Raw genomic sequence first — 25,107 nt, 5'->3', positions numbered from 1 at the left:
GAAAGAGGCGCGCCCAAGGAGGTGCGTGACTCCTCTGTGGACCTTCGCAGGAGCCCAGGCTTCCCTCCAGGTGAACTGGTCTCTGCCCAGTGGCTGACAGAGCGTTCCAACCTCAGCCTTCTTGCCGAGTGTCTCTCTTTTCTGCCCTGCCTGAGAGGCTGGTGTGGCCTTCGTGCGCATCTGTTTCCTCGGGCTGGGAGAGGAAGGAAGGCCTGTCTGCTCTGCCTTGCAAGGGAAGGGGGATGTCATTTCAGAATGGATGTAGGCATCATCCATCACACAGCCAGGCATGCAGTGTGGGAATTAGGGGCAGGATGGGCCTGATCCCATGTGTTTTAGCCATTCTGAGGCCTCACTGGGTTTTTATGATGTGGAAGGTGTAGTGTGTGCTCTCTCTCTCTCTCTCTCTCTCTCTCTCTCTCTCTCTCTCTCTCTCTCTCTCTCTCTCTCACACACACACACACACACACACACACACACACACACACACACACACACACACACACACACACACACACACACACCTACACACAACACCCAGCATAGGGGAGGGACTTGATGCCACCATGCTGTCTTCTGGTCTTTATCACAGGGTGGCAAACAGAACTTTATACTAAGTCACTGTGTGTTTCATCAAGTTTGGATAAAGACTGTTTCTACCAGCTGCCGTGTGCCCTGGTACCTGCAAAGGTTACCTGCAGGTTGGACCCCGCTGTTTTGGGAAGCTGGCACTGTGTGGGTGGATGTGCCTCTGTGTGTGTGCAAGGCCTCCAGCCTTCCCAACAAAGACACCCAGGCTTGAAACAGGCAACATGTTGGAAGGCTCTTAAAGTCCTGTTGATTCCTGAAAGCCACTGACCCTCTTTGGTCAACTCTCGAGAAAATATCCCACGAAACAGAAGTTGACTGCAAAGGTCTAGATGGCCAGACTTCACACAACAGAAGAGAGGGGAATCTTTTCCCATTGATTACTTTTTAAAGGCCATAAAAGGCTTGGAAAAGATCCTGAGGGGCTTTGCCGGTTTACTGACTTATTATCAATTTTAATTGAGATTATACTTGGCAACATAATCCATAAACTGTCAAAAGCAAACCCGAGAAACATCAGGACGAAAGCCCTCCAGTGTCACAAGGCCCATAAAATGTGGGGCCAGGACAGATGATGTCCAGCAATCCCTGCTCATCATCATCACCAGTACCACCTCTTTTCAGGGCCCTGATCTGGTCATCTGGAAGACAATCCAGTTTGTTTTAACTCAGCCCTAATCTTCAATCCTCTGAGGGTCAACATGGACCTGATAAGTATTTGGTTGCACCCTAAACCTAACAATGCACAGGTTTCTTTTCTGAACTGGACTTTAAAAAAAAACAACCTCAGTGCATCCTAATGCAGGTAGCAGTCTGTATTTTTACATGTGGATGACCTCAGTATCCAGTTGAGGCAGGTAGCTGTTCCCCCTGCCCATAGTGGTCCTACTAAATACTGAAATTCTGATAAAGACGAAAGAGATCCTCCCAGCCTAAAATCTTAGCATGCTTTCTGTCTTTGGCTAAATCCAGGTGGGAGGATGGGAAATGAGCACCTGGGACAGGCAGGGGTGTTTCCCTTGAGACCTCAGAGTATTCTGTGGGTCTGTTTTTTTGTGAAACGCTGGGTGTCTGCAGGGGAATGCTAAATGCATGACTTAATTTGTACTCTGCCATTCTGGCAGGACTGGGGTAGGCAAAGCCTGGCCTGGATGTCAATCATCCTTCCAGCTAGAGGCAGAGGCTGTTTCTCTGAGTATATTCATGTTTCCCTCTTCTTGGTGAGAGTTCTTCCCAAGAGTCAAAGGCCAAAAGTATATTTATGTTGTTGTTTGACTTTTCTTTCTATGCTGCTGTGTGTTCTTAACTCCATGTGGTTGCTCATTTTCTACTTTTCTGTGACAAAACATTCCAGGGGGCGGAGGGTGTTTACAAAATAATATCATGAAACAAACTAAGATGTAACAGAAATAAAACTGTACATACACTTGATGACACCCAATATGGTATCTGATTTAATGGGTTTGTTGTTCAGCATGTTTTTGGCTTGTTGTGTGGTATCTGTTGACCCTACTCTGATGAGAATAAATATCTTTTATTTCCACAAGTATTTACATTTCAACAAAACTGTTTACTGTACATATTTGTGACACATCATTTCCATGTAAAATAAGTTCTCCATGGAGATAGTTATGCAGAACCAGTTAAATATGAACAGCCTGTTGATACCCAGAAGTAGTAATATAACTACTCCCAGAGTAGCAAGTAAGAGGGTCAGAATGTCATTATCCAATCAGTTCCAGTTTGACAACACAAATCTGAAAATAATTGGTCCCTTTTTCTGCTGCTGTTGGTGGCTTGAAACAACCCACTAAAACTTTTGCTGTGTTGCTTTCTTGACAAGGAGCAGCAGCTGAACTCTCTGGATCTGCCATACAAGGTGGGCGTGATTCGGACATTTCTGTGCAGAATGCAGTGCCGTTCCTCCAGCAGGCCATGTTTTGGAGAAGGAGTGCAGCAATTGACTGAATGTATGGAAGTTCATATGGTTCTTGGCGTTCCTTTTCCGCCTTTGGGCTTTGTGGAAATGATCCAGGAAATAAATGTTGGAATCAGCGCAGTCTTAAGCTCAAAGGGTTCTTCTGAGTTCTTGCCAGCTGTTGTTATTTCCAGAGAGGCCAGGCTATTTTTAAAAATCTCCAGGTTGAACCTGTGTCTAATCCAAGTGATAGGGGTAGGTTTCCCCCCTACATTCCATTAAAAAATATACGTTTATCTAGTGTGGCTTTGATGGCACTTTATCCAAAACTGAAACCAGGTTGTCTGACCAAACAGCATGGAAGGGCTAACTCTGCAGGATGCCATAGGATGTGCTTGGTCGCAGAGCTGGCAGGACAGAACTCCTTCCTGTATGGTGGTCGTTGTGATGTCCCAGCTCTAGAGTTTTGTGTGTGGTGTGGTTTATCGAGATCAGATTGAATTTGCTTATAAGAGGAAGATAGCTTTGGCTGCCATAGGTGATTGGCTAGAGCAGGACGTGGACAGTTCCTGTGGATGGACCTTGGTATGGTTTTCAGTGCCATGTGGTACCAAGAGAGTCTTCTGGGCCACAGAGGCTCTTTCCTGAAGAACGAGATCCACCAGCTGGGCTGGGAATTCTTGTTTGACCCTTTGCGGTTGACTGCAGTGGATCATGCCAGCATCAAACTGGCAGGAGAGGGTCTCAGGACGGTGTGATGAATGGGCAGTTCTGTTCCCTCTTTTCCATCCCAATCCAGAGAGGCCCTCCTGACCACAGCCCTGGCCTCTTTCTGCTGCCCTGAACTCATGTCTGATCCGGCATGTTCTTAATATTCCTACCTGGCTGTGTGTTGATGTCAAAGGCTGAGTTGTGTTCTCATTTCACCAAGAAAATTGGCAGCAAGGGAGGGGTGATGAAGGCACTGACTTCAATAAATTAATTATGCTTGACAATTTGATTTACTTGGGTTACTACATATAGCCTCCAGTGTCTTCTGTCTTTCAGCCTCTCATTTTTGAGGCTTAAAGTGAAGTAATAACAGACAACATTAAAAAGTGGTATTTACAAAGTATAAGTCAGCAGTGGTAACAGATGCCTCTGCTTCATCTTTTCAGTCATGACAGGTCAAGGTGCCAAAATGATCTCTCTCTCTCTCTCTCTCTTCTTCCCCTCCCCCCTGTTCCCAAAGGAATAATGAAAGCCGCCTTGGGACTCTTCCTCCTTCTAGATCCCCGCGGTGCAGGTCATAGTTGCCCCCCCCCCTTTGTGCCGTCAGGGCCAGTGGCATCTCCTAGGTGTTCCCATCAACATCCAAGTGGTTGTGCTGGTCTACCTTCTTGGAAGTGTGCTTGAGCGTGTGCTTGTGTGCATCATACAAAGGACATCTTGCTAACCCTTCTGCCGGAGGCCGTTCCAGGGAGATAGATGTAGTTCCTGCGTGCTCTTGACTGTGGCTTCTTCCCTTCCTTGTAGCCCCATCTGCTTCCATAGCAGTCCCGGCCCATGTGATTGAATCCTGGCCCCTGCGTGGCTAGCTGCCAGGTGGGCCCTCAAGAAGGTCACTGCTTGCTTGTGTCTTGAAGCTGCCTGTCCTTTCTCAGCTGGGGGCAGCCCTCGGCAGCTGTGGGGCTCCTGTAGCTATCGCCCACGTCTTAATATGGGTATTGCCTTGCTGGCCAGGGCAGAGCTTCGCCCTTCTCCTGGCATCTCCTGTCACTGAAGGCAGGGGCTACTTCCCACCTTTCTGGAGTGGTACAAAGAGGCTGATCCTGGGAGTGTGCATTCTGAAAGCACATGTCGTTTGCTCACACTCATTAACCTTCATCATCTCACTGCCTGCATCCACTTAGTTGAGCAACCTTGCTGTAATTTGAAGCAGTGAGGTTCCCTGGTTCTCATTATGAGTGGCAGGAATGATGCAAAGTTTGTTTTTAGTGCTGAGTTCAGACTCTTTGAGGTTGGGTTGAAAAACTTCAGTGAAACCACAAGAAAGCCATGGGGTGCATAACTGAGCAGGTGGAACAAATTTGTTAAGTCTGTTATTAAAAAAACAGCAACTTGCTTTTAAGTAATAAATCATTCCTTGGTTCATCATTCTTCAGTTACGGGAGGGACTATGAGGGGTTCATTAGAATCTAAAAATATCTGCAGGTCCTAAATGAAAATCTCTGTGGAATTGCCAGCACGGGTGACATGGGGAGGGGCGTCACATCTTACGAGCAGCCTTTTATGATACAGATGTGATTTAAAAGGACCAATGCATACGCAACAGGAGAGGGGACCTTGGACACTCTGAACTTCACAACTGAAGCACAAACGCTGCCGGACTCATTTAAGAGAGCTCTGTATTTCCCCCAGAGCTGATGATACCGTGAGCCCCGGTTGTGTTGCTGTGTGTCGTTTGTTTCTCATAGGGACAGAGGGCAGTGGTTGCTGATTTAGGTGGATGTTGCGACGCTGAGTGGCATCAATGCCAGGGCCGAATGCATTCCCCTCAGAGGGTGGCAGAGCCCCCCTGGCAGAAGGAATAGGGTGTGAGAAGGACTTGGGAGACAGCTTGATTTTTCAACAAGTACTTCCGGTGGTCAGAGGAGGACACCTTTTAGCAGAGACCGCGGGGGGGGGGGTAAAACTGGGAAAGGTGCTGCAGCAGCAGCCATGAAATTTCAAAAGGAAACAAGGGGCTTCATTGGGAGGGTTCTCCTGTGGACCCTTCAGGCTGTCTGTCCTGCCAGGTGTGGAGCTGGGTTTCTCATTTTTTTTATCTTTTATGTTTCTGTGTCTTACTACCAGCAAAGGAGGCTCATACCTATTTAGTAGTCATAGATCTTTCAGGAGGACCACATGCTGCTGTCCCCACATGGCAGAGCAGAAGATGGACTGGCCAGATTTGTGTTGGGGGAGGCACTAAGAGGCTCCTTTCTAACTCACACACCCTCCCGAGCAAAGGTATAGTGAAGGTTCAGGATGCTCCGATGGACTGCAGGTGACGTGGGAGGCAACCTAGAAAGCTTTGGAGTGAGCAAAACAAGGTGCTGGGGCTACACAACTGTGGCAACACAAAACAAGGAAAGGTTAAAAAGTCCAGTCCGCTAGAACAGAAATGCATGCATTGCAATTACAGCAGCAGCAGCACAAACATTATACAGAACTGCTGACCTGATTCACACCCCTAGAAAGTTGCTTTCTCCACGTACATCCATTCACAAGGGATCTGACATGGCTGATCCCATTCAGGCTCCCCCTCCCCGGTGAAAAATGAAGTGATAATGAGGATTTAATTGCAGTACTCTACTACCGTATTGTATTACATTTTTATCCCATTTTTCCGTTAAAACACAAAAAGAGGCATTCTAGATGGTTGGAAAACATCTTCAAATATGCAATAAGAAATAAGCAAATAGAAAACAGATTGAGGAATAAAACCATCAAAATCATTGCCATAATTAAAATCCTCACAATGAACGTCAAACAGCTTGCAAGATCAGTCTGAAAGACTGGTCTCGCAAGGGGAGAGCAGCATGTTGTCCTTATAGGACCACTTCCTATAAGCAGCATGAGCAGAACTGTGACTTTGAGGGGCCTAGTCTAGGGGGAGCAGAAGGGAAAGGCAACCCCTGTATGTCTGTCAGCCAGGTCTTCAGAGGTGCTGGCATTCTCAGGAGAGCCCCTCTTGAGAGTCTTAACATCTCAAGGGCCCATGAAAAAACTCTCTGAGAGTCAAGCCCCAAACCTTTTAGCGCTTTATGGGTTGAAACCAACACCTTGTTAATTTTTGCAAGAAACTGGGAAAATGGTAACCAACTCAATTTAGAGGAATGGTACAGAGAACTATGGGATATGGCAATTAAAGATAAACTGACATGTGATATGAAAATAAGGCCCATCAAAAAATAATGATTTTAAGAAAATGTGGAGTGTATTCTTCGAATACTGTATGTATTTCGGAGAAGAAAGGGGTATACTGTACATCAAGAGAAGAAACAATGAAGTTTTGGAGAGAAAATGGACTGAATGAAAGTTAAAAATATTATTAATGCTAGCCCTGAGGGTGATGGTGGCACTGATGCATTATGTAATTGTATTTTATTGTGGTGTTAGGTTTATGTTGTTTATGTCAGATGTTTGTTTAATAAATTTATTTTAAAAAACACAAACAAACATCTTGAATTGGGACTGTAGAACATCTGGCAACCATTGCGGGCCCTCTGGTATTGAAGTCATATTATCTTGTCACCATAACACTCAGTTCAGCTGCTGCATCTTACTACACTATATGGAACTTCTGGACAATCTTCAAGTTTAACTCCATGTTGAGAGCATAGCCATAGTCAAGACACAGTGGAAGACATGAGTGTCTGTTGTGAGGTCAGGCTGGCCAAAATGTGCTGACCTTCATGATTTCTCCTCCTTCACCTCTGGACATAATTGTGGGAGGCGGAGTGGAGATCCTCGTGGCTTCAGCTGCAACGTGTACAGTTTTTCTCCTCCCTCTCTCTGATCAGAGAACAGATTTCTGCCCCACTTGCTTCAGTGGAGCAGCTGATAGCACTTGATGCAGAAAATAAAAAAGGAATGGCCTCCAAAACACATGCGCTTCTGATTAATGCACTGTATAGTAAGGCTTATGGTTCTGAAGAAGTCTGGGAAAAGGATTTGGGTTTGGCAAGCGCCATGAGTGAAGCCATGTGGAAGGGGTTATGGAGTGGGTCTCCCATTGAAACCTGTGCCAGCTAATGCTCGGGGGCCTTGCCTTAAAGCCCTCTGCCTGTGGCACTTTGTTCCTCTGCGACAGAGACACCAACCCAGATGCTGGAGAGAGTGCAGCACGCTGGGTACCTCTTTGCCCATATCATGGGCATGTCCCAATGTGTTCTTTCAGAGACAGGTGCTTCATAAAATGGAACCAATTTCAGACCAAGCAGCCATGCTAGCCTTGCAGAGGGTATTCGCTGTTGTGAAGAATAATGAAATTCTCCAAAAGACTTCATTTGCTGCTTCTGTTTAACAGCTGGACTCATTATAGCAAATTCTTACAAGGGGACAGAAAGGCTTACCTTCCCTGGTAGGAAGGAAGAGTAGTGTGCCCTGCCCTGATGGAGAAGTTCAGCACTAATACACATGAAATCAACTCCAAAAGTGACAATAAAACACCTTTTGTTGCATGGCTTCCCTTTGTTCAAAGTTGTAATCGTGATGGCACAGACCCTCCTCCACCATCTCCTCATGTTCACTTGGTGAGAGAGGATCTGACGAGAGGAGCAATGGTTGAAGAACACAATGTTGCTGTTACATAATTACTGGTCCTTGTATGTAATTGTAGTTGTCTGGTAAAAAATGTTGATAATGTTCACAGGTAAAATTCCTAGCCATCTTTAAAAGCTTGGGTGCTTGCAAACTAAGCCGTCGACCAGTGGCTCCTGATCATGGCTCCTTGGGCTAGACCCGGTGTGCCAAGTAATGTAGTCCAGCATTTTAGCAAGTTGGTGGCGGCTTGATTCTTTCCGAGGACTTTTTCAGGAGCCCAGGCTTCTTTTGTACTCATGTTAGTATGTAAGCACAGGTACTATGCCTTGTGTATTGGGGTGCTTGATTATTGAAAGCGCATGAAGGTAATCCTCCAAGGATTTTGGAGGCCATGTTTGTATTCATTGCTTAACCTCATGAGTAATACAGGGTGGAATGTGTCAACCAACACTCAGGTGTTTAAAAACAAGTCCCTTGAAGTTTGTAGGTGAAACAGTAAATTGAGACAATTCAGGCAGTTGTTACAACATGTCGTTGGGTATCATGTCTGTACAGAGCCAGTTGATTTTCAATAGCTCTCAACCAATAGATGAAAATGACAAAATACTTTAGCGGTCAGGAGGTACTGTGAAAGCTGCCTTTGGTTAAAAAGGATGGGCTGCATGAAAACAACTGGGCCATGTATTGGGGGCACCCTGTCAGGATGTTTTTGGGCTTGGGCTCCCACCAGACCCAGCCAGAAGTTGGAGTCCAGATGTTCTTTGACAGGCTGGAAATGCCAACCTGGGACAAGTTAGTGGGCTTAACCAGAAGTCTATGCAAAGTCTTGCATGTAAGCACAAAACCATCAAGGCAAGGGATGCAGGAGGACTAGTTCAGTAGAAGTCGACGTGGTCAAAGTGTTCAGCAGCAGAGACCACCTCCCCTGGGGGAGGGTTCGCTTCGCCTGGCGCTTTGAGAACAGAGGCTGAAAACTCTACTGGAGATGCCAAGGTGCTGAACTATATGATCTCCAGTGTCTTCCAGATGCTAAGAGTCTGTGCTCCTATTTTTGCCTCCTGTCACCTATGAAGCAACTCTAGGAAAGAGAGATTATGCCCAACATGCATGCGCACACGCACACACACACACAGACAGAGAGAGAGAGAGAGAGAGATGGCAGAACATTCCCCTGACTGCAGAGAGAATAATGGGCACACAGGTGCTTTGTCCCTTCCTGAGGGCAATGGGAATATGGGTGGGGCCCCTTCAGAAGTTGGGCTTCCTGCAAAATGTGGGAGGGTCTCTTGGCTAGGGCCCCAATCTGGTTGTCTCCCTCCTGCTTCCAAGGTCTGCTGCCTATTTATCATACTCAGGCTGCCAGATTTGGTTCAGATTAAAAAAAAAAAAGACAGGAGGTGGTGAGTTTGAACTTTACATGCCACTTGGTACCTGAGACCCAAGTATAAGAACTAAGAGAGATACCTCTGCCCCCTCCTGCTTTCTGATAAAGCCATCAGAACTTGCGGTCTTCCTTATACCAATAAAAGTCTGGTGCATAAGAAACAGAGAATTCTGCCAGAGATTATGCTTGCTCTTTGTTGATTAATTATGTGCCGTTTCTGACTTACGGCAGTTCTTTCTGGGGCTTCTAGACATACTCCGAGGTAGTTCACCATCCCCTTCTTCTGGGGGCGCTCTGGAGCTGTGCAGCTTGCCCAAGGCTGCACAGGCTGGCTCTTCTCTTAGGAGGCACACACTGGGAATTGAACTCTGGCTCTGCAGAGCCATACCTAACTCACTGAGCTATCATGCCAGCCCTTTTACAGGTGCCACAGGTGAGAAAGCTGAGTGTTTTGTGGAATAACTTTGCACATTCTACCCGACGATTTTGCTCAGACATCCAAGAGCAGAATATTAGTAGTTGGGGCTGAGTTAATTCCATATGAAACCATTTTTTTCTTTGACTGCAAAAGCTCTTCATTTTGGCTTGGCATTTTTCAGATCTATAACATTTTTTTATTCTTTGTTCCTGTAATCCCTTCAACTGTTTACCTAAGACTATCCTTAGATTTTCAAATATTCCCCCCATGCTCTTTAGAAGCAATACATACTTGGCTAGCAACAGTGTGAGACTCAGACTAATATCATATTTCTTGCTTCAGTATTCATCTGAGCAGCTGAAAGTCTTTCATGGGCTTTTCAGATTCAGGCACTGGGGCCTGTTCAGGATTAGGGTGGCTGTTCTGATCGGTGTGATGGGTCAGAGAGGTGCAGAGGCACAAAGGCATCTTGGTGGGTACAGCTCCCCAAATCGCTGAAAATCTGCTCTCAGTTCCAGCCTGGAAAGAAAGGAAGCCATGGGACAAGCACACAGACAAAGAGCTCCTCGTGGGGGAGTTACCCCCTCTGGCTCCTTCTGGTTTTTCCTTGGCTTTCACCAAGACTCCAGAAAGAACTCATTTCATAACACCAGGACAGATGCTTTAGCCTCTCATGGAGTAAAAATCTGTAGTGGGATTTTCATTTTACCACTAAGTTTTGCTGGAAATTAGTTTTTCCTCCAGTGGCTTATTATGTAAAAATTGCACTTTAACAAAGACAGCTGTGGACCAGCTGTGAAACATCTGGAAAGCAGAGTATAAAACATCTGGTTCTGACAGTGTACTCAGTCCTGAAAGATGAACTAGTTCAGGCACTTCTCTGTTCATCTTCCTATTATTGTTATTGCAGTACAACATCTTGTCTAACACAACACTTGCTTGTTGGACTGGGTGAAACGTTGCTTGTCCTTTGAAAGGGAAAGGGTCGCTGAGGGCCTCTGAGAGCCACTTTCGTGAATTCCTTTACGTGGCCTATGGCAGCTTTGTGGTTGCAGGCAGGAGGCTCCACCTGGTGCCCAGAGCATCGCCGAGAGGCTCCTCCTCCTGCTGCTTCTTTTTTTCATCAGTAGGTGTGCCTCTTTTTTTGCCGCAGGCATCCATCCATTCAGTTCAGAAGGAGGGTCTCCTGGAATGCGGTGGGTTTTTTTCTGTCAGATCAACCCCTCCACCAAAAAAAAAAAAAAAAAACCCACCTCCACTGTAGACGTTTAAGCAGAGGTGGCCGCCTGTCGGGGATGCTTTAGCAGCGGAGTCCTGACAGTGGAAGGGGGCTCAACTCAGTGATGTTTGGGGTCCCTTTCCAGCTCTACCATTCCAGGATTCTTGGATTCTGAAGAGGGCTTCTGGAAGAGTAATTGCTCAAGTTAGCCACTGGGGTGTCTTTGCTTGTTTCCGTCCAGATCACTGCCTCCCGAACATCATCCTCAGCTTCAAACTCTGCTCACATCTCCTCAGCTGAGTTTTAATAAGCATACGTAAGCAACTCTTCCATTGTCAAACTTTAATTTTCAGAGAGGACAGTGGCTGGCGATGGTTGCCTACCTGTGTCTCTGAAAGATGCCCCTTCTGGAAGGACTCACCCCAGAATCAGGCCCTTTGCCCATTGCTGACTAGTCTGACATCCCTCTTCAACTTATCCCTTGGCTTGAAACTCATACCAACAAGGAGAGGGAAAAGAATGCCTGCCAAACATACTGGCTTTTCCTTTGGATCCATGCTGGGCATTTTGTGTATTTTTAAACTGAATGAGAGCCTGTGTAAAGTGAAATGTGGGGACAGCAGGCATGTTTTCTCCTGGGTTTTGCATGGCTGGCTTCCAAATCGGAAATACTTGTCCATCAAAATTGGGTCCATGGGCCACAAGCTTAAGCTCTCAGTGCTAGCAATGCAGGGAAGGGGTGGGAAGGAACAGGGTGCAAAAAGTCCCAGGAGAGGGACAGATGTCTTATGTTTGCAGGCGGGCAAAAGCGGTTCAGGATGCTGCCCAGTCTGAAGGATAGATGGTGGGCCATGCTGGATTAGGCCATCCCCCGTCCACCCACATCTGGTCACACACAAACACACAAGGGGCAGGGAGGAAGCAGGGAGACAAGCCATAGAATCCCATGTTTCCTGTAACCATCCTGGCCTCTGGTTTCCAGCAGGAGGAAGAGGGTGTGGGTGTGCAGAAACAGGTGAGAGCCATGTGAAAAGTGTAAGAAAAGTGCAAGAGAGGGAGGTCGCCTTGAGCTCATGGGGCCCTGGAGGCAGCTTGTCAGCCCCTGTGGGCATCCACACGACTACCCCTGCAACCGCCTCTTGGCATCTGAGCCAACGGAGGCCTCCTCTGGTTAGGCACTGTCCCTGGACTTCAGGTTTGGTGGTGCTTCTGTTTTCAATTTTGTTGTGTATATGATCTGTCCTTCACTTCCTGTGTTGTTGTTTTGTTGTTGTTGTTTTCTTCTTTCTCTGTGTATTCTTGCTTCTGGCAAAACTGTGTACAACAGTCTGAACAAACAACGTTCTCCCCATCCAGAGCAATTCGTGTTCGGACAAAGATGGGCTTCTCTCTCCTCTTTCAGTGCACATTGTAATATATGTTTGGAACAGTTATGTGATCTGGCAATGTCACTGCTGTTGATGTTTTAATTACTACCTCTTAAGGATGTAATTTGTGTGCTGTTGTTTTTCCCCCAAATACTGTACATTATGAGAGATGCCAGCCTTGGCAAAGAGTCTGGTTGTGTTGCTATCATGTCTGATAAGGTTTTTCAAAAATATCTCTCTAGTCCAAGCCTTCAGCACGGGGTTTGGCTCCCAGGCATGGCTGATGCCATGGAGGTAGAGGAGCTTGGAGGGGAGGGGCAGGGGATGCCTTTGGTGCACGAATATTAAACTCTGCGGAGACCAGAGGGGAAGCGGCAGCCGTGTGAGGATAGGAGGAAGGTGGTGAGATGGCAGAACTGGCATCGTGGGAGACAAGGGAGCCCTCGGAACATTGTGGGACAATGGCTGATGGCCCAAAAGCATAGCACTCCCGAGAGGAGGACCTGGCAGAGAGAGACTCAAAGAGGAGAATCCCCTGAAAGGCGCTAAAGAGGTGCCTCGGTGGGAGGAAACTCTCCCCACCCAGCTGATCATCCCTCAGCTGGTTGCTGCCTGATCGAGGTCCCTTGTTGTTATGGGGAATGAAGAAGCAAAGAACAGGGTTGTGTGTCTGGGCTGGAGCAGAAGGGGGGGGCACTCGGCCATCCAGCCCACTGGCCTGCACTGGCTGCACCTGTAACTCCCTGTGTGGCCAGTACGGAGAGGCACAGTGCTGCTGACCCTCGGGACTCCTCCATCCAGTCCTAGGGCCAGCAGACCCAGAAACCTTCTGGGTTTCTGCTGTGCCTTGAGCACCTCTGTGTTGGGTGGGGACACAGATACCCCACTGTGAGCAGCAATGTTTGGAGAATGATTTGGAGACCTGCAGTAACCCCAGCAAGTGTTTTGTGTTTTGTGCTCCGGACAAGACGCCATTACTCTTTCTCCCTTTTGCCATGAATTCTCTGAACCAGCTTGGTGGATGAGCAACCAGCATTTGTGCATTTGAAGTGTGTGGCATCATAGTAGGAGACCCCCAAAAATGTCATTAATGTAGGTCTCTCATTCTTGAAAGTGGTACAGTAAATTCACCTCTTCTTTTTAATGGATTCAAAGGAACCCATCTTTCTCCACAAGTGTCATGGTTGGTTGGTTGGTTGGTTGGTTGGTTGGTTGCTTGCTTGCTTGCTTGCTTGCTTGCTTGCTTGCTTGCTTGTTTGCTTGCTTGCTTGCTAGCTTGGCTGGCTGGCTGGCTGGCTGGCTGGCTGGCTGGTTGGTGTTTTGTATCATATACTGTAATTTGTAAGTCCAACAAAGGTTGAAGCATGGCTTTGCTTCCTGTCCTGCTTGGGTTCCTTGTGTGTTTAGATCACAATCTCTTTGGCTGGATCTCTTGTCCTGACTTTTGTCTGGTTTTGAGTAGAGTCCTTTGGGAAGGCCATCTGTGTCCGTCTGGCCCCTTGGGCTGCTGGCGCACTGCCTTCTTCAGAGGGCTGAGCGGATCCGTAGGCTGGCGTTTCCCACTGCAGCCTCACTTCACCCTTGCCCTGAATCAAGAAAGGCATAAGGCACCTGAACCCCACAGGCATGCCTTCGGCCTGTGTGGAGCGACTGGGACTGGAATGATTATTTGGCAGTGAGCAGAGGGAACAGCCCAACCAAACCATGGAATGGAAGGAAACGCCACTGAAGAAGGAGAAGGAATAATTTAAAAAGAGAGAAACCTCTTGGCTTCCATAGAAGCAATTCCTTCTTCGGTCGCTTTTTTGGCCTGGATGTTTGTTCTCTGTCTCAGGATTTGTGTTGCTTGGGAGGTGGGGTGCAGTTTTATTGAAGCACCCGGTTAGGAATCTGTTGTCCCCTGCACCTGCTGGGGTGCTCTTTCCTTCCCCCCCCCCTTTGGTCCAGGCTTTTTCTGTCCTTCACCCACCAACCTTGGTTGCCTTCCTCTCCCTCCAGCTCCCCGCCTGCCAACCAGGGCTTGTTTCCCTTCCCAGAACTAAGGATTTCTTCCCTTCCCCCAAGCGCCCACCCATCCTAGTGCTCTCTCTGTCTCCCTTTCTTCTCTCCACACACCCCTCTGGGTCACTGTGTAGAAGAGGAGATGTAGCATGTACGTGTATGTGCGCACACACACACACCATGCTCCACCCCCCAATCACCACTATTGTTTCTACACTGCCATTAGTACAGTAATGCAGAAACAGAGACCCCCCTAAAGGGGGGGGAGGTCCACAGGGGGAGGGGCTCCAAGCAGACCGTTACTTGTGGATATCCAAAGTTAAGAAAAGGCAAATTTTGACTCAGAGAAATTAAATTTGTGGCTTTCTTGCCTCCTCCCCCAAATGCTAGCTTTCACTTGTAAGAAAATAGTTTGCATTAAATTTATTTGGATATTACCACTTTGAGAAGTAACATGTGGGGCGGAGTGACCTCCCTAAGGGAATCACACATTCCTCGGTGTTGAGGTATCCCAGCCTTTTTGAAATTTTATCCTTGCTTCAGCACCTGTGTAATGAGCCCAATGATGCACTCAAGTGTAATCCCAGCTGTTAGCAAGAACATGTGTGAGCCAGAGGAGTGTGGATCAGCTGGAGGGTTGCAGAGTTCCCATCTCGCCGTCTTCCCGGCCTTTAGCACGGAGCGAGAGGCTTGCCAAAGGTTTCTCAGCTTGGGGCTGAGGAGCTGAAGTGCTTTTCTCATAAGCCTCGGTTAGTCCCCATGTGACAGCCAAGAAGAGGCAACGCTGTAGCCACTTATTTCCACTCTGTGGCCACTCTGTAACTGGGCCAGCCGGAGGGGGTTGCTCAGCTTGAGCTCCTGCGCTGACCAGGGAGGGGAGGGGCTTCCTCCAGAGCCCTAAAGTGCACCAGAGGGAACAGCCTGGCACAATCCAGACTCTGCTGCCTGCAAGACGTTCGGTCCGGGCATCCTTTGGGGAAAGGTTCAGGGTGACCTCTTTGCTGGCCTTCCTGCCTGGCTTCTCTCTTGATCTTCACGACACCACTTTCACAGGAGCCGACGATGCTCCAGTTGGCCTCTAAGAGGGCAGGGGCTTCAGGAAGCAGCTGGGCATTCGTTGAATCTCTTTTGTTGTCGTTGTTGTTTGAAAAGCAATCCATGGCTTGTGATTTGATCCCTAAGTTCTGGCCAAGCTCCCGCCTTCCTTTCAGCAAACATGCCCTTTGGAGAAGGTCAGGGGCCATGTTTCACTTCCATGACTAGCTGCCCTCCTGGTGGAGGTGCTTCCCTGCTCAGGTATCCTGACTCAGACCAAGCCCACTGCCCCCAGATTCAGTTCTGCCTTGCCCTGGTTCTGTCCCTCTTGGTAGCAGTTGAGAGAGGTGGGAGAGGACCCCAGGGAGCACTTTGCGCGCAGGTGGTGTTAGCATCGTACACCCATGTCCAATTCTGGAGATGGGTGGCTGGGCTGAGCTGTTCAAGCAGATCTTGCTTTGTCCCAAAAGGGTTCCTTGGCTTTGTGGAATATTTCCTTTTCCCTTCCCTTGCTTTTCCTTTTCCTTTCTTCTCCTCTCCTCTGCTCTCCTCTCCTTTCACCAAAGGAGGACTGTCAAGGACAAGATCCTCTCTCACTTTCTCTGTGGAACTAAAATTATCTCTCAGGATCTTTGCTCTTGATTTAGAAGATGAATTTTTGAGCCCTCTCTTTAGAGCAGCCCCCCCCCCCGTGCACTCACTTCAAAGCTCCCACCGATTCATCTGTTCCTCTTGTATCCTTGTTTGCCCACAACCCAAGGCCTTCCTTATTTCACAGGGGGGTGGGAATGGCCTCTTTTTAAGACCAGAGCCCTCTTAGGAGCTCCTCTCAGGTTCCAGAGCCACCTGTCAAACAAGGATATGACATGAACAGGTGAATAGAAATATTGTTCAGTCTGTGGCCCCCTGCAGAGGTGCCAGCCCCCCCCCCCCGGGGGGCATATGGCTCTCATTGGGAATGGTTGTTTTAGAGCCAAAGAATGGTCCCTTCAGCAGGACTGGGGAGATGCTGCTCATGAAATAATTTCTCTATTATGGGAAGCAGATTGTAGGTCTTTCTACTTTCTGAAGAGTTGCATTCCTTTTATAGCTGGGCCTGTGTCAAACAATGTCAGCGATGAGCAGCTTCTTGAAAGACCTCAGTTTAATCCTGTTTTAACTTTGTGCTTGTTTTCTACTGCCCTGCACTGCTTTGTCAATATAATGTTGATCATGACTTTACATGTTGTGTTGTGTTATTTTTGTCTTTCAAGACTGACTTAAGGCAACTCATAATATATTAATAAAATACATGGAATTACAAACGTTTAAAGATTTAATATTTGAGCACAATCAGTTTTCATTCTATCACACATTTGGTAATACATGCAGCCCCCTCACCCCACCCGCAGAGAGGAACTTGGGTGCAGAAGAGTATGACAGGCCTTTGGCCTGTGGAAGTTGCCCACTTCTGTATGGAAGCAACCTTTAAGAGGTCACCTTTTAAAAAGACTGGGATCAAAATAAACATGTGAACCAATCCTCCACTCCTGCAGTGCTGGCACCTGCTGTGGTTCTCGCATTTGTCTTGACTCCTTCGCTGTGGTGCATTTTGACTTTGAGAAGTTTCTGTGCTGCTTATTATTTCTCCCCTAAGTTTCTGTTTAATGGGCTTTCAGGTGGCATTGCTGAATTTCTTCTCCATGGAAGAAAGGTCTTATTCTCAGGAAGAAAATCACCATGTCCGCAGGAATAAGAGAAGCAAAAACAGTGAAGGACCAGAGGGTGAGTTTGCATCACTTTTATTTTTATGTTGAATATCTTTGTGAGCACAAGAACATAGCACAGCATTTTGTATATGAGACCACCTCCTGCTTTCGGCTGGCCCTCAGAGTGTTAACTGCACAAGCTGCATCCTCTTAGTCATCTTAACGGGATGTCAGCTTCCTTATCACTAGATGTTGGCTGCTTTCCTCTTGCAATTACTCCTGGCAGAATTAGTTTTTCCTTGCTCATTAAAGTGTTTTGGTAATGGAAATACTTTCTTCTACAGTATGTTCTCCATTTCCAAGATTGCTGTGTTCACATTTGGACGATTTCAAAGACTGAAATGTTAGCTTATCCTCCCTTTCATTTGGACTCTGAAACTTCTCCCATTGTTCTGTAGCTCAAACTCCATAAAGGAAATCAATGCCACTTCTAAGCGCCTAAAATGTCGAACAGCTCATCCTGCCAGACACTTTCTGAGCCTCTGGCACTCTCTTGCCAGCGTACAGCTTTTGTTCCCACAAGCTATAATTGGTCCAAGTGAGGAGATGTAAGCAGAGGAGAGGAAGTGGCCCCGGGTGGGGAGAGATCATTTTTACATGGAGAAAGTCAAGCAGCCAAAAAGCAGAACATCAAGTGCAAACTTAGGAAATGGCAGGAATGTTCCAGGCTGGACCTGAAGCAAGAAAAGGGGATCTAGCTTGCCCCACTGCCTCTGTGGCACGCTTCTGGGGGGAGGGAGGGCTTCCTTGGAGGCAGTGCCAGGGAGGGGCTGAGGCACACACAGAGCCATGCCCTGCAGCTCTGTGAAATGTTCAGGTTCTCCAGGGGGGCCTGGGGCTGGGGTTCTGCATGTCTTCTTGTTCCTCCACTGTGGCTGCAGTGATGCAGAGGCATTGCTTCCCACTCACCCCAGGTTTCCAAAGAAAGAAGTCACCAAAAATACAAGGGGCTGCATAAGTCGAGCAGAGTGAGATTTGTTCATCTAAGAGTATGGCAGAAACTGTGGGTCAGCATTGACGCTAAGGTGTCTTCAATCTGAAGGTTGGAAGGCTGCAACATCTGGGAAGGTCCAGACCCTTCTCTGATTCGACCCCTGCTCCTGGCCAGGCTGGCTTGGGGACGGAGACGGGGGGGGTGGGAGGCAGCTGAGCCTGCACTCTCCCGGGTAGGCTGTTCTGTCCTCCACCCCGCCATGCGTGTCTCTGGAGGGCTGTGTGCAGGGGTGGCCCTGCAGGAAAGATCTGCAGGAAAGTGGGCACCCAGGCTTTGTGGCATGGTTAGCTTCTCACGTAGCTTGTTTCTTTCTCTGCCTTGCCTGAAATATTTTGCAAATTCCTGGTTGAAAAGATGTCCTTGTTGCCAGATTTCCAAAAAGTAACACCGTAATAATCACAAGGGCTTTCAGTTCCCTAGACACTCCTGAATGTTTATTTTTATTATTATTCTGGAATACCCTTGATAAGTAGCTCCTGTTAAGTGTGACACCGTTTTAAGTGTTGGGGGTGGGGTGGTGGTGGGGGATGGAGGGCACGGAGGGAAGGGATTGTGTGGTGCCTTCCTGGTAAGTAAGGAAGGAAGGAACGAACGAACAAACGAATGAACGAACGAACGAGCAAACAAACAAACAAACAAACAAATTTCATCAAGTCCCTTCTGACTTATCAGGGTTTTCTGGATAGAAAACACTCAGGGGTGGTTTGCCCTTGCCTTCTTTTGGGGCCGCCTGGGACCACTGTGCATCTTGACCCCAAGGCCCCATAGACTGGGTCTTCTCCCTGGAGGCCCAGTGGGGGAATCAAACTCCCATCCTCTGGCTCCACAGTCAGAGATGCCTAAAGCACTGAGCTCTCCAACCAGCCACCATTTCATGTCGTTGGACCCTTTGGGATAGTGACCCCTTCCTGAGTAATGGGCTCTAGACCCCCAGCCCCAGCCTTGCTAACATATCCTGGGTTTGCCTTGGTGCAAGGTGTGGGCTTGGATCACCTCCTCGGTACCTGGATGATGTGCTCCTGCACTCCCTTCTCCTGAGCATTTGTTTCCAGAGGGCTCACCTCGCACACAGACACACACACAGACACAGACACAGAGAGAGAGAGAGAGACAGACAGACAGACACACATACACACACACACACACACCTGGGCAATAGGCTCTGTCTCTCTCTCTCTCTCTCTCTCATAGTCCCACACAGTCCCTCTGTTTAAGAGAGGAAACGGCACCGCCCCTTGTCCGACAAGCTGCTCTTATAGGTCAGCCTGCCTATAGGTCTCCCGAGAAGCTGCGGCTTAAAGGGCCCGAGAGGCTGTGGCTTCACCTGCACAGAGACACCGCTGCAGCTCCGTGACAGCACAACATCGAGTGTGCCGTGCATGTGTGTCTGGGGGTGCTGAAGCAAGAGGGAGCGAGCTGGGTTAGGTGAAAGTTCCAGCCAACAAGCCTCTGGATATTTGATTTAAACGTATTAGTCTGCATATGTTAAAACTGGGGCAACATCTGTCAGCTCTGTAACAAACAAAACTCTTTGGATTCCCACCTAAATGCCTGAAGGGGAAAGCGAGGGGAGGGGAGGGTGTCACGTTGCAGCCCTCCCAGCCAGTCCCACTTGGCCACGAAAGGTGGCCATGCTTCTGAGAGGAGCCAGGGCAACTGGCCAAGTGCAGCTGAAATGGGCCTCCCCCTACACACACACACACACACACCTCCTGTCTTCACGATAGCTCAGGGTTTCAGGCGAGGTGGCCCTTGGTCCTTGCTTTGAGTTGAATCTGGGAGCAGGGATGGGGTGGAATTGAAACAGGCAGGACCTGAAGGAAGTCTGTGAGTTCTCAGACGTGTGTTGAGGTTTTGGTGACAACGTCTGTTTAACTGTTGCCAGTTTAGTTCACTGTGAGTGGTCGTTTCGGAATGATCCGAAGCTTCTTTCTCCTGGATGATCCAAGAGAGATTAAATGAATCCTAGTAGGAGCAGGAAATTTTAATGGAAGTGCCACATCCTAATCAGCAGAATATTTAGTGGCCAGTCTACCAATACACACTGTACACATGGCTCTATTAATTTAGACCTTACTCATGAGAGATAGCACCTTATGCAGTCTGTTTATGACCTGGAGGATGCCTCAGTCTGATCTTCCATTGATTGGCCTCAACAGCGGGTGCCAGACACTTCATCTGTTTCTAGTTTGCCTCTACTGTATTTCTTTGTTCTTTGTCTGTATTTATTATATTCACATATATTTATTGTTTGTCATAAGAGTAGTTACAAACACACACACAAAAAAACCACACGATGGCATTAGAAAGAAATCAATGGGGGAGATTTCCCAGACCATGAACCTCTCTGCTATAATTCTGGACATTTTTGGCTGTTGAGAAACAAACGTTTGCACTCGCTCGGATGACTAAGACTTCTGTCAGCAGCTTTTTGCTTCATATTTTATTTGTTACTCACAGGTGAAGAAAGAACTGGAGCAACTGCTGAGAGAAATAAGCCCTTACGATACTCACAAGCTGTGGCCTGCTGCAGTTGCCAGTAACCAGAGATGTTCTCAAGGGTTCGGTAGTTGTGCCGAGGGCTGGGTTCGAATGTGTGATGCTGCCAGCTGTGGCTGAGGCTATAGACGAAGAGCCTCCCCAAGTTCTGGCGGGGCTTTTGAAATGGGCTGCAAGGTCACCCTGACCACACTCCTCCATCTGCTCAGAGGCACTGCCAGTGTATGCAGTGCGAAAGCTGGCGAAGCTGTTTTTACGGCACAGGTGGGCCAAAAGGAAGCATCCGGCAAAGCCTCCTCCCTCCCTCCCTGCTGTTGTCACTTTGGTCTTGAAGCCTCACCTGGTCTGTAACCTGCATTCGGGCAAAGTGCTGCTTGCTCACAGTTGCACAATTTCTCCTCTCTTTGCCAATATGTCTTTTCCCCTGCAGACAAGTTCAGACCAAGTTGGACAAGTATTTGAGTAATTTTGTAATTAGTTGCATGTCTGAGGTTTTCCTTCTTGTTTTTTTTTCAAGCTGTCATTTCTTAATGTTTTGAAATAGAGCTGCCAAAGTTATTTCAGTGCAGTTGTGGTGGAAAGTGTGAGCGGACTCTTACCTGTTCCCTGGAAGGCCTTCTTTACTTGTCCGGGAGTCTGGAAAAGACTAGCATTTCACTGACACGCTTGCAGCCGATGTGCACAAGAAGCCACATCTGCCACGGTTGTGAGCTGTCACGGTTAGGTGTGGGCCTCATTCACGTATTAGGGAGTGATTCCATCTGTAAGTGAGCCTTAAAATATCTTGAAATGGTCTGAGGAAGTGGACTTGTCCACAAAAGCTCACACTAAAATGTAGCAATTTGTCTTTGAGGTGCCACAACATTCTTGTCATCATTATTTTTTATTTTTGTTATTTCTTTTGGCCTGTTTTGTTTTGTGTTGTTTTTAGCACAGACTACCTCTTCTAAAACCTGAAATATCCTGAGACTACTGAGAAAGCAAGAAATTCAGAAGGAGATTCCCTTAAACTGTGGATGTGTTATTCTTATCTATTTTTTTTCAACTGAGTATTTTAATAGTTCTCTCTGTCTTTATCTTTACTGAAAAGTCGCCTTTAAGAGTTGTTCATCAGTTACTCACCCGGGGTATTCTTTATGTTTAACTAAAAGAACTGTCTTTTTGCTTTATTCCCCAATACTATTCCTTGGTTTCAGCCCATGGTTCTTCTGATTCATGGTCAGCTGAATTTAATAATACCAATCTGTTCTTTGTGCAGAATTCAGATTGATCAAAAATATTGTTTAAATTCTGGGGGGGGGGGCATATGATGCTTTTAGTGTTATTCTTCAGCTTTACTCTGTTGCTGCTGCTGTTGTTGTTTTTCATGAGCAGTTCATGGTCGGTCTCCTCCTCCTCCTTCCTGCGGGGTAGCCCACCTGCTCCTTCTCAGCAGAACATTTAGTGGTGCTAGGATGAGCAGGGCCAGAGGGACATGGAGCCTCTTCCAGTTGGCACCTGTTATTGAAGTCGGCAGGTCAGCTGGTCCAGTTTTCTAGGAGTGACTTTATTCTCACATCTTGGAGGCTCTGACATTCACTCTCTACCCATTTCACATCCAAAAGACTCTGGTTTCATGATGCTCATCCAATGCCATGCGCTGTCTCCACCGCATGGCGATCTCTCTGTTGGCTCCCTTTTCAGCGAGGTCTGTCGATTGTCTAACAGGAGCTTTTTTAGCCTGAACTGTGGGGTTTGTGCCTGCTCTGAATAGGTGGGAGCAGGGGTTAGAAGAGGGACCACCATGTCCCCGACTGGAGGAGGGGGAGGGGGAGGGGGAGGAGCCCGCTGGCTATAGAAAGGTCTCCAGTGGACCAGTCAGACCAGAGGGAGGCTGGCAGCAGACCAGTTGGCGGGTGGGGACCAACGTGGTGGCAGGCTGTACTGCCAACCGCAAGAGTTTTCCGTGGGAAGGAGCTCCTGTGGAAGCTGAACGCAAATGCCTGGGCGGTCAACTCCTGGCCTCTATGGCTCCTCGGGGGGGGGGGAAGGCCAATGCTTCCTGTCCCTTTGGGGTGCCTATAGCTCCATTGCCCCCCTCACAGGGCATCAAACATCTGGCTGGTGTGCCATATCCTCGTGCCCAGCGATGGAGCACTTTCTGGTAGGAAGGGAGATCGGGTGGCGTATGGGTGGGGGTGTACGTGTGTGTTCATGTGTGTCCATCCGTGTCCACTCGTGCTCCATGCCAAGCAGGGCAAGGCCGCGGTTTGACCTCTCTCAAAAAGAGAGGCCAGCCGAGGGACACCTCCTTGCCACACCTGCTGATCGAGTCCAGGCAAGACCTCCCTCGTCCCTCTTTGGCTCTCCAGGAGAGCTCATGCCTGTGCCTCCCTGACAGGAATATCCCTTCCAGCTGTTTTAGACTCCAGCTCCCATCAGCCTCCGACCAGGAGTCAGGTGTTGTGTCCTCCAAAACATCCAGAGGCCAACAGACTGAGGATGATCGCCTCAGAGCAATTAGAACGCTGAAATTTTGCAGAGTAACTCTTGAGCTTTGTAGCACACAAAGAGTGCAATTAGCAAAGGTGTGCACACGATTCCTGTCTTTGCAAATGAAAAGATGCCCAACCTTCTGTTTGCCTTGCGTCACCAGCTGCCTTTCTCCTCTGTAACCTGGGCACCTTTCCAAGGAGCCGAGGTCTGCCTGCGCTTTAGGCTAAGACCCTGTGCTCTGGAGGAGGAGGAGGAGGTTCGGCTCCTGTCTCTGACTTTCTGTGCCACAGGTGCTGTATTACACAACCGCCACCACAGAACCATATCTATGGGACACAGATTCTTTCTTTAGATTTATGGCTTCTGAATTGGCTTGATATAAAGATATGTGCTTGAAAGATTTATTTAGCTAGTTAGTTAAAATATGTAATTCCCACCTTTCTCCCAAAAAAGACCTGAGCTGCAGTGACTTCACATAAAACTATGCTTCTTCCAAAATGCTCCTTTTCAACCCAGAAACATCCGAATCTGCCAAAGGCCACCTTAAAGACCCAACCGCTCTGTCGCCACGGAGGGTTTTATGGACTGGCCAATGTGGGAAAGTTGCTGAACTTGCCCAAGAAGCCTGGGAGCAGTTCCCTGGTGCCTCTTGCAGGGCCCGAGGGGCCTGAGGGTCTCGGTGGGCCTGCTCTGGGCAGCCGTTGCTCCCTCGTCTCAGACCCCGAGATCCTGTTGGGCAGGCAGTACTCAGCAGCCCCCCCCCCCGGTGCCCAGAGGGCTCCAACCAGGTGGGCTTTGCCTGGTCCCGAGAGGTTCCACGTGGGGCTCCTGCATCTTCTGAACAATCAAGGGGCTGAGAAGGGAGGTGGCCGGGGTGCCAGAGTTTGTACAGCAGCAGCAGTACCACCACCACCCCACCCCACCCCCATCCGAGAGGGCGCGCATGTGTAAGCTAGCTGGGCTGCTAACATGGGCCGGGCAAGCAGGGCAGCAGAGAGAGCCCAACAAGGGAGATGCTTTGAGTTCGGTTCCCAGGGAGGGAGCCCGAGGGCTTCCGTTGGCTGAGCCTGGCACAGAAGAGCATCTTGTAACAGAGATGCCGACGGGTGACATCCTCTCATGTGGTTCTCATCCCGCCTGCCTGCCTGCCTGCCTGCCTTTGGGGGTAATGACTTCCATCCCTTTCAGATGTTTTTGCCGCACCACAGTTATTTGTACTTTCACTCTGTTTATAATTCTGATGGCGTGAGGCGGGGTGTGTGGGTGTAGACATACTCATGCAAACATATGAAATGCATGTGTGTGACTTTGAAGGGGTGGGGTGGGGGTGGCCACCAGATTGCACCCCTCCTTTTGTGCCAGGAAGGACCTTCTGTCCTCTTCCAGCCTCTCTCATGGATCCAAACTCACTTGAGCGCCCTCATGGCTGAGCCACGCTCCACCGGCAGAGTTGCCATTGAGCATTTCTGATGTTGTCTGTTGGAAATGCCAAACCGGGTGGCCCAAAACCCACCTAAAAGCCTCCCCACCCCTTTGCCTTCCTTGGGGCATTTCAGAAATCCCTCTGCATTTCAGGAAAGTGTAGAAACTTAAGTATCACAAGGGAGGAGAACCCCAGCCCCCCCCCCAATTCCTTGCCTTTCTCACCCTGGCCTGACTCAGAAACAGGCGTCCTTTGGGCATTTGGGGGGGGGGGGAAGAGAGAGGAAAAGGGGAGGAAGGGGAGGGTTAGGATTCTCCAGCAAGTTCCCTCCCAGGTTAGGAGGGTCCTTTGACTTTACACACACAGGAGAAAGGTGCCCCTCGAGTGATCACCAGTGCCAGGGCAAAGGGTCCCAATGCCAGGAATACCTGGCTCTTTCCCTAGACATTCAATTTGAATCTCTCAGTTATATACTCTTGGTTTGGGGGCAGGCTCTGTGTTTTACCTGTTTATAGAAACTGTGGTTTCTGGCCTCTTCATTCCATGTGTTTGTTTATGTCTTGATTCTGATTCTGCCTGGGTTTTGGTTTAGCCTCTGAGGTCCTTTCTCCCTGGCTTTGTGTATTGGAGTTTGCAGCTGCCCCTTCAGATGGCATCGAAAAATGGATGAAAAGTCAGCAGAGCTTTGAAAGGCTTGTTGAAGGAGGCATTTGCTGTGCGGCCCGTTCCCACTCAGAAGCCGCGCCGGC

At 48.4% G+C, this 25,107-nt stretch overlaps 1 protein-coding gene across 4 annotated transcripts in view; it reads left to right on the top strand.

Annotated features, from left to right (window-relative positions):
* EDA (ectodysplasin A) overlaps positions 1–25,107 on the top strand; it is a 41,293-nt gene that overhangs the window by 4,045 nt on the left and 12,141 nt on the right. For all 4 annotated transcript variants that reach the window (XM_072981147.2, XM_072981146.2, XM_072981145.2 and 1 more), the window contains exon 2: positions 16,878–16,983. In XM_072981147.2, the coding sequence (XP_072837248.2) occupies positions 16,878–16,983 (106 nt within the window). The remainder of the gene's footprint in view (positions 1–16,877; positions 16,984–25,107) is intronic.

This window comes from Pogona vitticeps, chromosome 11, assembly GCF_051106095.1.
Source record: "Pogona vitticeps strain Pit_001003342236 chromosome 11, PviZW2.1, whole genome shotgun sequence".
Lineage (NCBI taxonomy): Eukaryota > Metazoa > Chordata > Lepidosauria > Squamata > Agamidae > Pogona > Pogona vitticeps.
This window is presented reverse-complemented; position numbering and strand designations above follow the sequence as displayed.